Source organism: Anomaloglossus baeobatrachus, chromosome 7 (assembly GCF_048569485.1).
Source record: "Anomaloglossus baeobatrachus isolate aAnoBae1 chromosome 7, aAnoBae1.hap1, whole genome shotgun sequence".
In the NCBI taxonomy this organism is placed as follows: domain Eukaryota; kingdom Metazoa; phylum Chordata; class Amphibia; order Anura; family Aromobatidae; genus Anomaloglossus; species Anomaloglossus baeobatrachus.
In genome coordinates this window covers 66,450,644-66,466,546 of record NC_134359.1, presented here as the reverse complement: position 1 = coordinate 66,466,546, position 15,903 = coordinate 66,450,644, and the positions used below count along the sequence as shown (strand labels likewise).

Below are 15,903 nucleotides of genomic sequence, written 5' to 3'. Positions count from 1 at the left end.
GAGAGTTATTCATCTTTCCTTCCTTTAGGATAGTTAGTTCTCCGGCTGGGATCGTGGTGCACAGGATGTTAGTTCACCCCTCGGCTACTTCTAGTGTTGATGGTTAGTAAGGGGATGGTGGCCAGATTAGTTGCCAATGCTCTTGTCACCTTTTTTTGCCAATGATCTATAGTGATCTTCCATTGTTCCGGATCAGAACACTCCCCCCTCCCTAGACACAGGGTTTCCCTTCCCTTTTGCTGTTCACTTAGTAGTTCCCCATACCTATCGTGACAAAAAGGAACCACCCACTCACAAAGAGAAGATTGTAACTTATTTAGGATGAGGATTGGGACAGTTACTGGATATATTTGACCAATTTGACCAAAAAGTAGTATTAATTTGTAGAGGATGAGGTCAGCACGATTTGTTGTCAAAAGACAGATCTGCTTTAAATATTACTTCAATGATGACCCAAGATACTTAAAATATTTTTCAATGAATGTCACAAGAAAAATCTACTAAAAACTAAACTTATATTTGTAAGGCAACATATCTAGACCAAGACAAAGAGTCCACTTTCTTCTACATGTCATTATACAATGTCCTTACTATTCACTGGGACCAGACCTTCAGTGTAGAACTGGTGGAAGAACCTGGCCCATCATCCACATCAGTATTCTGTGGCCAAAGGAGAAGAGCAATCAAGAAACTCCTCATACCTTCCCTCATCAGCGGCTCTTCTTTTCATTAGCCGGATTTTCCTGACATCATCATTGTGGTATGACGCACGGGTGACATCATATGAGGCCGGTCAATCAAAAGAGGAGCCACTTATTGAGTCAGAAGTGGGCCACAGATTAACAAAAAGTAGACATTTGCACTCTGTAGGGCTAAGATATGAGGAACAATGAATAGGGGAATATAGACATGCATTACTGCTATGGAAAACATGTAAAAATTGAGATACTTAGCACACAAAAATGGCAGTTTTATGTGAGCCCAACAGCCAATGACAAGGTGAGCTCTTTGTTGGGTTCCTATCAAACTAATGCCTCTGTTTGGGTTAAAGGGAACCTGTCACCACTTTTTGGCGTATAAACTGCGGCCGGCCACCACCACCGGGCTCTTATATACAGCATTCTAACATGTTGTATATAAGAGCCCAGGCTGTGAGAACATAAACACTTTACAATACCTTCCCAACGGTCGCACGGTTGGCCATATGGGCGTCTCCATCCTCCGCCGGTCCTGAGCATGCGCACTACAATACTTTGATCTGCCCTGCTCAGGACCTGAATGCCGGCGACTGTGTATGATTTCGGACGCGTCATGCACCGCGGCTAGAGAAGAACAAAGATGGCCAAAAGAGGCGGTGAACGGAGACGCCCATATGGCCAACTGCGTGACCGTTAGGTAAGTATTATAAAGTGATTTTTATGTTCTCACAGCGACCTCGGTTCTTATATACAACATGTTAGAATGCTGTATATGAGAGCCCAGCGGTGGGGGCCGCAGCTTATAGACCAAAAAAGTGGTGACAGGTTCTACTGTTTCTCCTTAAACAGAGCAGCTCAACGTTGACTAAGGCTATGTGCCCACAATTGAGTTTATGGTTGCAGAAATTTTTGCACCAAATCCGCATCTCTTTGCAGAAAAAAATGTGTTTGGTTTTTTCACGTTTTCAATGCATTTTTTCTATTTGTTTTCCATGCATTCAGGGGTGGAAAAACGCTGAAAGAATAGAAATGCTGCATATTCATTTTTCCATCAAATCTGGAAGGGAAAAAGAAGCAACACAACATGCACAAAATGTCAGGTTTCTCACTAACTTTGCAAGCAAATCCTTATGCCAGCAGTTTTGTGACAAATTGCACTAAAAAAATGCATCAAAAATGCAATAAAAATGCACTGTATGCACACAGCATTAACGAGAACCTGTCAGGTGCAAGATGCACCCAGGACCACGAGCAGTTCTGGGTGCATATTGCTAATCCCTGCCTAACTGTCCCAGGCTATGGTAATATTAGATAAAGAGATCTCTAGAAAAAGTATTTCTAAAGATCCCTTATGATATGCCAATGAGCGCAGGGACTAGTCGCAAGGGCATTAGGTTCTGCGCTCATTCCGCCCATAGGGACGTGCCAACATGCTATTCAATACCCACTGCTCAGCGTCATCACCAGCGGTGACACGAGTACCTGTGTCCGTTACTACAGCCTCACATGTCTGGCGCTGCGCATGATCAGGTCACCGCACTTCTAGCAATGCCCTCTAAGAAGCCGGGTGTACAGGTCCCCGACTTCAGAGAGGTCTAGTGCGCATGACCGAAAGTGCCAGGACTTCATGAGCACTGACCGACGTCTGAGGCTGTAGCAACCGCTGGTGAGGACGCTGGGCAGTGGGCATTGAATAACATGTTAGTACATCCAGAGGGGCGTGCTAAGAGGGTAGAATGAGCGCAGGAACGAATGACCTTGCGACTATTCCCCGAGCTCATTAGCATATCATAAAGGATTTTTGTAAAGATCTCTTTACCTATGCTACTAGATACAGGGACAGTTTTTTTTTTTAGGTAGGGATTAGCAGTATGCACTCAGAACTGCTCGTGGTCCTGGATGCATATTGCATCTGACTGGTTCCCTTTAATGCTCCATGACAAAAAAAAGTATGCAAATTAGGTCTCAGGCTTTATAAAAATAAATAAATAAATAAATAAAAAAACCTCAAGCACCTATGGTCAATGTCTGAACCTTAACAAGCCTTGTACCATGAGCCAATGCTAAAAACTCCTCTACAGACCAACTCCTATTTATGGAGAATGAGAACCCTCCCCCCCTCCCCACGTTGCCTCAGGGTCACTGCACCCATCCACATTCTGCTCGATGAGGGGCAACCATCCCACATCAGGCTGCCTGTAGATGAGTTTCAAGCCTGAATGTACATACCCCTGCTCAGGTTGCATGGTTCATTATAAAGTAGGGTAGACATATAGGGTGGCTACATATCCTAGGTGGTACTTGTGAGATTGCTGTTTTGCAGCATAAAAGAAAAGTAATTTTCTTATGCTAGAAAAGATTACCCCTAGAGAATAAATTGGGCTTTACACGCAACGACATCGCTAACGAGATGTCGTTGGGGTCACGGAATTCGTGACGCACATCCGGCCTCCTTAGCGACGTCGTTGCGTGTGAAACGCAGGAACGACCGTTAACTATCAAAATTACTTACCTAATCGTTGATACGTCGTTCCTTTCCAGAATATCGTTGCTGCTGCAGGTACGATGTTGTTCGTCATTCCTGCGGCAGCACACATCGCTACGTGTGACACCGCAGGAACGAGGAAGATCACCATGCGGCTGCCGGCAATGAGGAAGGAAGGAGGTGGGCGGGATGTTCGGCCCGCTCATCTCTGCCCCTACGCTTCTACTGGGTGGCTGCTTAGTGACGCCGAACGAACCGCCCCCTTAGAAAGGAGGCGGTTCGCCGGCCACAGCGACGTCGCTAGGCAGGTAAGTCCGTGTGACGGGGACTAACGATGATGTGCGCCACGGGCAGCGATTTGCCCGTGACGCACAACCGACGGGGGCGGGTGCTTTCACCAGCGACAAGCGACTTTTATCGACATAAAGCCCACTTAAGGCAAGATTTTTCATTTGGAAGAACCGTATAAAAAAGCCGAATTTGTATTTGACCGTTTTCATGGTTGATAGCGTATATTGTGATTATGTGTTATTTTAACCCCAAATTAGGAAATAACCTAGACTATATAAAGTACTGTAAATCTAGATCAAAACAGCCATGTAAGACCTTCGTGTGTATTAGGCCCCTTTCACACATCAATTTTTTGCAGTCAGTCACAATCCGTCAAATTTTGAGAGAAAAAAAACGGATCCAGCCACTGATGCCGCTGGATACCTTTTTTTTACTCATTGACTTGTATTAGCGACAGATTGCGATGGATGGCCTCACGTTTCATCCGTCGGACGGAGACTACGTCCACAGTAACGTTTTTTGTGTACGTCGAAAAGACGGACAGCAACAGATTGTTGCAGTCCGTCGTTTGGTAGAATGGAAGCCTATGGGCGCAGAATCCATCGTCATCCGTCAAATGACGGAATCCGGCGACTGATTCCATTCTTTTTAACTGAGCATGCTCCATTATTTAGCCCCCAGCTAGTTGGATACATTGAAAAACGGATCCGTCGCAACAGTTTTGCCACAATCTGCGACGGATCCGTTGAGAAAACAGATTGTGACTGATGGCAAAAAACTGATGTGTGAAAGGGGCCTAACTTTGCAGGTAATGATAGTGAAGAGAAAAGGGTAACATGTTATGCACCACATTAGCTAAATATTTCAAGACCACATTAACCAGATATGTTAAAGCTGTTACTTTAAAGTCACAGAAAACACCGTCTCGTCTAGGTCTTAAATCTTGAACAGTTGAGTTTGAAAATACAAAAAAGGCTGACGCATTCGGGAACTAAACTAGGTTATGGCCCAATTTAGAAGAAAAAGAAAAGCAGGGCATGGCTTGGCATTTGCACAGTCCATAAAAGACACAGCTTGCTCCTCTTTGGGCGCCAGATGCAGTAAAAGAGTTCGGGAACAAAATGCCGAGACCCAGGTGTTTCATGAGGCTCAAATCAAGCAAAGTAAACAGATTGTGCGCTTACGTAGAGAACCAAGCACAAATAATAAAGGAAAATCCGGCTATATACGCAATAATACTATGCGATATTTTGAGGCGCCAAACCCCTTAACCAAATCAACAGGAAAACTTCGGAAGGAGATTTCCAGATCATTACTGAAGAATGCCGACTATCTGATCAAATCGTTTGTAGATGTCGGTCTTTTATTTGACGCCCTCTTTGCAGCATTAATCTTATTTTTGTAGTCTAAAATTTTGATAGAGTACTTCTTTACAAGAGGTTGTATGAGATCAGAGAAATGGTTTTCTTCCTCCCAGAAACAGCATCCGTTGCAGTGTCTGCTACCGTAGGTTAGCTCCCTGCGCTTTCCCAATAAATTGGATATCAAGTTAAAGGGAACCTGTCAGGTGCAATATGCACCCAGAACCATGAGCAGTTCTGGGTGCATATTCCTAATCCCTGCCCAACAGTCCCTTTATCTAGTAGCACAGATAAAGGGATCTTTAGAAAAAGTATTTCTAAATATCCTTTATGATATGCTAATGAGCGCAGGGACTAGTCACAGGGGCATTAGTTCCTGCGCTCATTCTGCCTTTTTAGCATGGTAGCACGCCCACAGGGGCATGCTAACGTGCTATTCAACGCTGGGCAATGGGCATTGAATAGCATGTTAGAATGCCCCTATGGCTATGCTAAAAGGGCAGAATTAGCGCAGTAGCCAACGCCCTTGTGACTAGTCCCTGCGCTCATTAGCATATCATAAAGGATCTTTAAAAAACACTTTTTGTTAAGCTCTCTTTATCTATGCTACTAGATACAGGGACGGTTAGGAAGGGATTAGAAATATGCACCCAGAGCTGCTCGAGGTTCTGGGTGGATATTTCACATGACAGGTTCCCTTTTAAGAAAATCTTACACGAGTTACAAAATCTAGTACAGTTTTCCCAAAAATAACACCTGGAGTAAGATTTCTGGCATAAGGTATTCCGAAGCTCGTCATGAATTAGAATAGCTGTGTCATCATTCCACCAACCCGCCCGTTTTGTCAGAGCTGGGCAAAACTGGAGTGTAAAGGTCAAAATTCACAAAACGTTTTGTGTACCTCTGTATTGCGGAAAGTTGTTGTGACTTTTCAAAAGTGATTTATGCCAGAATTCTGATGTAATAACTTTAGTGAATCAGGACCTTAGAGCCTTATTGATGTGGCTCCTTTTTTTTTTTTGTATTGTGGTATTCTCTGATTTTTTTTTGCGCAAAATTGTTCAAAACGGCACATGTACCCCATAAATTTTATGCAAGAAAAAAAAATCCTGTTTGTTAGGCCAGGGCCATACAGGGACTAATGCGATCCTCGCATGACACTCGGCTCATGCTGGCAGCACAGAAGGAGCAGTGTCACTGCGACTGTCACAGCGACAGAGGTCTGATCGTGTGATCGGACGTCAACTACAGGGGACTGCCCGATGCGGAGGTGGGGGGGGCAGCGCTGAGGAGGAGAGGGAGGGATTTATCTCCCTCTCTCCTCCGTAGCCGGCTATTGCCACTCGCCCTGCACCCGCGGTCCACCGGTGTACTGCGACTGCAGTGCGATCTTTCTCTTGCCCCATAGACTTGAATGGGTGCGAGAGAAAAAGGGTCTCTGATTACAATCGCAGCATGCTGCAACTATTTTCTCGGTCCATTTGGGGCCGAGAAAATAATGGCTCATGGGTGCTGGCACACAGGCGAATAATATTGGTCTGAGTGGAATGCGATGTTTTATCGCATTCCACTCGGTCCGATTTTCATGCAGTGTGGCTTAGGCCTTACTTGAATAGTTTATTGTCGCAAATTCTCTAAAAAAAAGTCTCCAAAAACGGGCCAAATTGAACGCTTCTGATTTGAGATGCAACAAAAAAAATGAGACATTTGGTAAAAGTTGTAATTCCAGAGTTTAAACCATGTTATAAGAAAAGTTTTCAAGGAAAAGAAAAAAAAAATTTAAAAGTAGTGCAAAACGTATAGATAAAGTGCAAATACTAAAGCCACTAAAAAGGAGCAAATTACTCCAGAAAACTGGAGAAACAGCAATGATGACTCAAGGCCTTAGTGTTAGGCCCCCTTCACATGTCTGTGCAAAAAAACATTTTGCACTGTTTGTTGTGAAGTTCTGTGAGCCATCAGTGTGTGACTGTATATGGCATCAGTGTGTTGTCTGTGTGCTAACCGGATAGCACATGGACGTTAACCTGTATACTTACCTGTCTCTGGTGCTGCTGTTGCTTCCGGGTCTGTGGTCAGTGCAGTAAATATGCATGAGCATAATGAGCAGGACATGTGATTTATTTCCTCCGGTACGTGTCACACGGATCACATCATTGTGTGGTCAGCATGACATCCGTGCTGCCGGTTGAAAACGGACGTGTCGCCGTGTGAAGCACAGTCCTTGTCAAAACATGGACGTTTGAGCAAGCCCATTGATTTTAATGGGTCTACGTGTGTCCGTGTCACCGATATGTGTGAAAATGGACGTCACACGTACCGGAGACACGGATGTGTGAAGGAGGCCTCAGAGATAGCAGCAAGAAGAAGGTTGTACACAGATCACCACAATGTGGAGAGAGGCAGAAGCATGGATAGGGTCTTGGTGGGCAGAGAAAACAGTAGGGTAAAATAAATTATTTATGAGTGAATAATGACCACACATCTCAAATCCCGCACATATTTCTAGGATAAACTCCAGTAAAAGAAAAATCAGAAAATATGCTGCAAACTGCATATTTAGAGGTCTAACAATCAATGAGCGATTGAAGATGGCAGACTAAAACAAACACAATTTTATTAACTTATTAAAGGTGGTGGACAGCCCCTTCTTATTTATCATGTTTGCCCCTATTAAAATAAAAACACATACTCACCTCCAGTGCTGTTCCAGCGGTGTCAGCACGCACTCTCCCAGGAGTCACGTAAGGTTGTTACTTCACCCCCGATGCCTGCACCAATCAGCACCGGCTTCACTATTATCTGATTGGGCGCAAGGATTTTAACAAACTCACGAGTCCCCGGAGAGTGAGTGCCGACACTGCTGGAACAGCATTGAAACATGGGAGAGTGTGTGTTTTTATTTTAATGGGGGCAATCATGGTGAACAAGAAGGGGTTGTCCAAGTAGTAAACCACCCCTTTAACTAAACTAATTGATATAAAAATATTTTAACATGTGATAGGTGTCCACAGCCTTTAAGGTTCCAATACGCAAAAGAGAAAATGGTTTGAGTAGAAATGTTCGTCAGAACTGCTACATGGTCAACACAGAATATATAGCAAGCAAATAAAGCTAATAAATAGCACAGAAGGAATGATGCTTTCAGGTATTGACCAGTATTGTGTGGTGCGGAGCCAAAAGACATGGTAAATTTCATGCATGTAGAGCAGAAAAGAAGGGAATTTTGTTTACTTACCGTAAATTCCTTTTCTTCTAGCTCCAATTGGGAGACCCAGACAATTGGGTGTATAGCTACTGCCTCCGGAGGCCACACAAAGCATTACACTTAAAAGTGTAAGGCCCCTCCCCTTCTGCCTATACACCCCCCGTGGGATCACGGGCTCCTCAGTTTTAGTGCAAAAGCAAGAAGGAGGAAAGCCAATAACTGGTTTAAGAACAAATTCAATCCGAAGGAACATCGGAGAACCGAAACCATTCAACATGAAACAACATGTGTACCCGAAAAACAAAAATCCCTAAGCAAACAGGGCGGGTGCTGGGTCTCCCAATTGGAGCTAGAAGAAAAGGAATTTACGGTAAGTAAACAAAATTCCCTTCTTTAGCGCTCCTAATTGGGAGACCCAGACAATTGGGACGTCCAAAAGCAGTCCCTGGGTGGGTATAATAACCCCTCGTGATAGGACCGTAAAAACAGCCGTTCCCTACAGGTGGGCAGCCGCCGCCTGAAGGACTTGTCTACCTAGGCTGGCGTCCGCCGAAGCGTAGGTATGCACCTGATAGTGTTTGGTAAAAGTGTGCAGACTCGACCAGGTAGCCGCCTGGCACACCTGCTGAGCCGTAGCCTGGTGCCGCAATGCCCAGGACGCACCCACAGCTCTGGTAGAATGGGCCTTCAGCCCTGAAGGAACCGGAAGCCCAGCAGAACGGTAGGCTTCAAGAATTGGTTCCTTGATCCACCGAGCCAGGGTGGATTTGGAAGCTTGCGACCCTTTGCGCTGACCAGCGACAAGGACAAAGAGTGCATCCGAGCGGCGCAGGGGCGCCGTGCGGGAAATGTAGATCCTGAGCGCTCTCACCAGATCCAACAGATGCAAATCCTTTTCACATTGATGAATTGGATGAGGGCACAAAGAAGGCAAGGAGATATCCTGATTGAGATGAAAAGGGGATACCACCTTAGGGAGAAACTCCGGAATCGGGCGCAGAACCACCTTGTCCTGGTGAATCACCAGGAAGGGAGATTTGCATGACAGCGCTGCTAGCTCGGACACTCTCCGAAGAGAGGTGACCGCCACAAGAAAAGTCACTTTCTGTGAAAGGCGAGAAAGGGAAACATCCCTCATAGGCTCGAAAGGCGGCTTCTGGAGAGCAATTAGAACCATGTTCAGATCCCAGGGCTCTAACGGCCGCTTGTAAGGAGGGACGATATGACAGACCCCTTGCAGGAACGTGCGTACCTGAGGAAGTCGTGCTAGGCGCTTCTGAAAAAATACAGATAGCGCTGAGACTTGTCCCTTGAGGGAGCTGAGCGACAAAACCTTTTTCCAAACCGGATTGCAGGAAGGAAAGAAAAGTAGGCAATGCAAATGGCCAGGGAGAAACTCCCTGAGCAGAGCACCAAGATAAGAATATTTTCCACGTCCTGTGGTATATCTTGGCGGAGGTAGGTTTTCTAGCCTGTCTCATGGTGGCAATGACCTCTTGAGACAATCCTGAACACGCTAGGATCCAGGACTCAATGGCCACACAGTCAGGTTCAGGGCCGCAGAATTCTGATGGAAAAACGGCCCTTGAGACAGCAAGTCTGGTCGGTCTGGTAGTGCCCACGGTTGGCCTACCGCGAGGTGCCACAGATCCGGGTACCACGACCTCCTTGGCCAGTCTGGAGCGACGAGGATGGCGCTGCGGCAGTCGGACCTGATCTTGCGCAGCACCCTGGGCAACAGAGCCAGAGGTGGAAACACATAAGGAAGCCGGAACTGCGACCAATCCTGAACTAAGGCGTCTGCCGCCAGAGCTCGGTGATCGTGAGACCGTGCCATGAAAACTGGGACCTTGTTGTTGTGCCGAGACGCCATTAGGTCGACGTTCGGCATCCCCCAGCGGCGACAGATCTCCTGAAACACGTCTGGGTGAAGAGACCATTCCCCTGCGTCCATACCCTGGCGACTGAGGAAGTCTGCTTCCCAGTTGTCCACGCCTGGGATGTGAACTGCGGATATGGTGGAAGCCGTGTCTTCCACCCACGTCAGAATCCGCCGGACTTCCTGGAAGGCTTGCCGACTGAGAGTTCCTCCTTGGTGGTTGATGTATGCCACCGCTGTGGAGTTGTCCGACTGAATACGGATCTGCTTGCCTTCCAGCCACTGCTGGAAGGCTTGTAAGGCAAGATACACTGCTCTGATCTCCAGAACGTTGATCTGAAGGGTGGACTCTTGCTGAGTCCACGTACCTTGAGCCCTGTGGTGGAGAAAAACTGCTCCCCACCCTGACAGGCTCGCATCTGTCGTCACCACCGCCCAGGATGGGGGTAGGAAGGATTTCCCTTTCGACAATGAGGTGGGAAGCAGCCACCATCGAAGAGAATCCTTGGCCGCCTGAGAAAGGGAGACGTTCCTGTCGAGGGACTTCGACTTCCCGTCCCATTGGCGGAGAATGTCCCATTGCAGTGGACGCAGATGAAACTGCGCGAAGGGGACTACCTCTATTGCTGCAACCATCTTCCCTAGGAAGTGCATGAGGCGTCTCAAGGGGTGTGACTGGCCTTGAAGGAGAGATTGCACCCCTGTCTGTAGTGAACGCTGTTTGACAAGCGGAAGCTTCACTATCGCTGAGAGAGTATGAAACTCCATGCCAAGATATGTTATTGACTGGGTCGGGGTTAGATTTGACTTGGAAAAGTTGATGATCCACCCGAAACCCTGGAGGGTCTCCAGCGTCACGTTCAGGCTGTGCTGGCATGCCTCTTGAGAAGGCGCCTTGACAAGCAGATCGTCTAAGTAAGGGATCACAGAGTGTCCCTGAGAGTGCAGGACTGCAACTACAGCTGCCATGACTTTGGTGAAGACCCGTGGGGCTGTTGCCAGACCAAAAGGCAGGGCTACGAACTGAAGGTGTTCGTCTCCTATAACGAAGCGTAGAAAACGCTGATGCTCTGGAGCAATCGGTACGTGGAGATAAGCATCCTTGATGTCTATTGATGCTAGGAAATCTCCTTGAGACATTGCGGCGATGACGGAGCGGAGGGATTCCATCCGGAACCGTCTGGTTCTCACGTGTTTGTTGAGAAGTTTTAGGTCCAGAACGGGACGAAAAGACCCGTCCTTTTTTGGTACCACAAACAAATTGGAGTAAAAACCGTGACCTTGCTCTAGAAGAGGAACAGGGATCACCACTCCTTCCGCCTTTAGAGTGCACACCGCCTGCAGAAGAGCATCGGCTCGGTCGGGATGCGGAGACGTTCTGAAGAATCGAGTTGGAGGACGAGAACTGAACTCTATCCTGTACCCGTGGGACAGAATGTCTCTCACCCAACGGTCTTGGACCTGTGGCAGCCAAATGTCGCCAAAGCGGGAGAGCCTGCCACCGACCGAGGATGCGGAGAGAGGAGGCCGAAAGTCATGAGGAAGCCGCCTTGGTAGCGGGTCTTCCGGCTGTCTTTTTTGGGCGTGACTGAGCCCGCCAAGAATCTGAACTCCTCTGATCCTTTTGAGTCCTTTTGGACGAGGAGAATTGGGACCTGCCCGAGCCTCGAAAGGACCGAAACCCCGACTGTCCCCTCCTCTGTTGGGGTTTGTTTTGTCTGGGCTGAGGTAAGGATGAATCCTTACCCTTGGACTGTTTAATGATTTCATCCAAACGCTCACCAAACAGTCGGTCACCAGAAACTGGCAAACTGGTTAAGCACTTTTTGGACGCAGAATCTGCTTTCCATTCCCTTAACCACAAGGCTCTGCGTAAAACCACGGAGTTGGCGGATGCCACTGCCGTACGGCTCGTAGAGTCCAGAACCGCATTAATCGCGTAAGACGCAAATGCAGACATTTGAGAGGTTAAGGATGCCACCTGCGGAACAGATGTACGTGTGACCGTGTCAATCTGTGTAAGACCAGCTGAAATAGCTTGGAGTGCCCATACGGCTGCGAATGCAGGAGCAAACGACGCGCCGATAGCTACATAGATGGATTTCAACCAGAGCTCCATCTGTCTGTCAGTGGCATCTTTAAGTGCAGCCCCATCCTCCACTGCAACTATGGATCTAGCCGCAAGCCTGGAGATTGGGGGATCCACCTTGGGACACTGGGTCCAGCTCTTGATCACGTCAGGAGGAAAGGGATAACGTGTATCCTTAAGCCGTTTGGAGAAACGCTTATCTGGATAAGCGTGATGTTTCTGGATTGACTCTCTAAAGTCAGAGTGGTCCAGAAAAGTACTTCATTTACGCTTGGGATACCTGAAATGGAATTTCTCCTGTTGTGAAGCTGACTCCTCCACTGGAGGAGCTGGGGGAGAAATATCCAACATTTTATTGATGGACGCGATAAGATCATTCACTATGGCGTCACCATCAGGTGTATCCAGATTGAGAGCGGTCTCAGGATCAGAATCCTGATCAGCTACCTCCGCCTCATCACACAGAGAATCCTCCTGCTGGGACCCTGACCAGTGTGATGAAGTAGAGGGCCGCTCATAGCGAGCTCGCTTAGGCTGTCTGGGACTGTCGTCCGTGTCAGAGCCGTCACCCTGGGATGCATGGGACACCCCCGGAGCCCGGAGCTGTTCCAACTGAGGGGGGCCAGGGAGCAATGAATCAACAGTGCCCATGGTCTGAGTTACTGGTCTAGACGGCAAAGTTTCTAGAATCTTAGTCATAGTCACAGACAATCTATCAGCAAAGATTGCAAACTCTGTCCCCGTCACCTGGCCAGTATTCACAGGTGGTTCACCCTGGGACACCTCCAGCAGGGGCCCCGGCCGAGCAAGTGGCACAGGGGCCGAGCACTGCACACAATGGGGGTCAGTGGAACCTGCCGGTAGAACAGCCTCACAAGCGGTACAAGCAGCATAGAAAGCCTGTGCCTTGGCACCCTTGTTTTTTGCGGACGACATGCTGTAGTCTCCACTGAGCAATCTAGGAGGGTATATAGCCAAGAATCACCAGCGACCGTTTAGTGCAATGTATAGCATGCAAGCATAAAAATGCAATTGTACACTTCGGCACTAGTGGGGTCAGCACCGGAGGTGCCGCTTACCGCCCGCTAAAAGCGGGTGTGTGGTCGCCAGAATCCCGTGCCTGGGTCTCCCAGAACTTGTCTCCCCTCTCCAGCTCAGACTGCATTCAGGAATGGCCGCCGGCGTTCTGTGAAGAGGGGCGGACCGTGGGCGTGCCTCAGACAAAGTGCGGGAAACTGGCGTCCCACTGTGCTCAATGTGAGGGCTGGAGTATGTAAAGCAGACTCCAGCCCTCGGTGCTGACGTTCTGCACCGCGTCCTGCCCTTCCCCTGACTGGCAGGCCTGGGGGCGGGAACGAAACGAAACTAGGCCGCAAAAGCCGGGGACTCTAGTAATAAGCGCGGCCGTCAAATATGCACGGCCAGCGCGGAAGTCCCCTGCGCACCACAAGTGCCAGCCGCGCCGCAGTGTAAACTGCCAGCAGCGGCCGGCGCGGCAGTTCCCAACACAATAACTCTCTCAGCAAGCTGTGAAAGTGTGGCACAAGCGCGCAGCGCTGTTGTCCCCGGCGCACTAACACACCCAGCAATGCTGCAGTGTGCGCGCGGTCTGTACGGGGACACCGAGTACCTTGACGTAGCAGGGCCTGTCCCTGACGATACTCCGCTCCATATCCAGCAGATTCCCCAGGGGCTGTGGATGGAGCACGGTCCCTTGTGCCTGGAGACCGGTAAAATCCCACTTCACCCAGAGCCCTAAGGGGGATGGGGAAGGATGCAGCATGTGGGCTCCAGCCTCCGTACCCGCAATGGGTACCTCAACCTTAAACACCGCCGACAAAAGTGGGGTGAGAAGGGAGCATGCTGGGGACCCTAGTATGGGTCCTCTTTTCTTCCATCCGACATAGTCAGCAGCTGCTGCTGACTAAACAGTGGAGCTATGCGTGGATGTCTGACCTCCTTCGCACAAAGCTTGAAAACTGAGGAGCCCGTGATCCCACGGGGGGTGTATAGGCAGAAGGGGAGGGGCCTTACACTTTTAAGTGTAATGCTTTGTGTGGCCTCCGGAGGCAGTAGCTATACACCCAATTGTCTGGGTCTCCCAATTAGGAGCGCTAAAGAAATATACTGGTTCTGCTTAAAGATAGCTCTTTATTGGGCCATCATGTGCAGGGTGTGGAATAAAAGGAGCATCAGCTGTTTCGCATGTCACCAAGCTTCATCTAGCTCACCTTGTCCAGGAGGAAGCATGGTGACAGGCGAAACAGCTGTTACTCCTTTTATTCCAAATCCTGCACATAATATCCTTACACGCCTGAACACACACAAGAGAAAAGTTGCCCATCCTCATCAAAAAAAGTGTCTGGAAGAGTTTCTAAATTTCCCCATTGACAAGCATTTATGTAAATTTATCTATATGAGCAAGAGGGAGAGGTAGTTATAGGCTAAATGAACATTTGGCAAACCATAATCTATAGGCTGTATGGGCCCCTTTAGGGAACCCATAAACTTAGCGGTATGTTACCTTATGATGAAAAAAAGTCCAAAATTAAATTAAAAAAAAAAAAAAAAAAATTACAAATTTACAGGAAATATTTGTTGCTTTTCTAGCGGCTTGTGGCTGTGCCGCTTATACAGCTGAAACATGTTAAACCATGTGGTTTACTTGAACAAACCACGTAGCCAAACTGCTACGGAAAAAAAATGTGTGGTACAAAACAGCTAGGTATATAGGCACAGCACAGAGAGGCAAGGGCTGGCAACCAGTGTCCCATCATGAGGATGGATGCTCTTCAAGGATTGGAGTCAATGAATTACAGCTTACAGATAAAGTATCAGAGCCCGATAAGAATTTTAGGAGCACTCACCTGTCTCGCAACTTCTCTTAAGCAAGCCACACCCCGCTCAAAGTTTGGAAACACTACGGAACCATACTTCTGATATTCTGGAAGTGGCCGGATTTTAATTGTGACTTCTGTGACTACTCCAAGAGTTCCTAGAACAAGAGACTATGTTATAGAACATTAAATAAAAAAAAAAAAATTCCAGGCAACGGTTGAAGGAAGAAAAATATAGAAAAATATTACACATTGTATTACAGATTATCAAGCTCTTTAGTAATGACCTCTAAATCTTAGATGTCAGCATTTTACATCTGAAGTACTGAAAAAAAAAAAAAACCTCTGCTTTTTACTGAGCGCTCATTGATTCACTAGATTCCATTTCCAAAATTCATGTTATCCTTCTTAGACTACATTCACACTTCCATTGTTTTAAATCCGTCAGGTCAGTCGTTGCGACGCAACAACGGATTCGTCGTTTTTTTTTTATATCAACTGACGCAACGGATGTGTTGTGTTACTTCACAGAATTCAGTTCACAGGAATCTTGTGAAAAAAAAAACTGATGTCGCATCCGTTACATCCGCTGTGCGTCTGTGTTTTGACGGATCCGTCGTGATCAGTTTGTGTTTGGGACAGCCCAATGGGTGTGCCAAACATGCTGGGTATGCTCAGTAGAGCATGACGAAATCCAGCACCACAGACAGCCATTATAGCTCTTCATGGATTTCAACGGAATCTTGCGGAGTGCGTTTTTTTGCCGCTCCAAAAAAAGTTACATTGTGCGTTCATATTGCCCGATGGTCAGTCATTCCATGACTGATCCGTCGCGCAGCGGATGCAACGCAGGGTCATCAGTCGCAATCCGTCGTTAATACAAGTCTATAGGGAAAAAATTGATTCCTGCAAAATATTTTGCAGGATACCGTAATTCCTCAAGGCGATGGATTGTGACTGATAGAAAACAATGGAAGTGTTAATGTAGCCGTAGCTATGCAATGTGATCACGTGGTGATCCACTGTGAACTGAAAGGTGTCAATCAGCTGCCAGA

General features: G+C 47.5%; 1 protein-coding gene across 1 annotated transcript in view; it reads right to left on the bottom strand.

Moving 5' to 3' along the window:
• The window catches only part of AGPS (alkylglycerone phosphate synthase), a 289,261-nt gene that overhangs the window by 142,553 nt on the left and 130,805 nt on the right, over positions 1 to 15,903 (bottom strand). Inside the window, exon 11 of the mRNA XM_075317376.1 lies at positions 14,879 to 15,006. Coding sequence (XP_075173491.1) covers positions 14,879 to 15,006 — 128 coding nt within the window. The remainder of the gene's footprint in view (positions 1 to 14,878; positions 15,007 to 15,903) is intronic.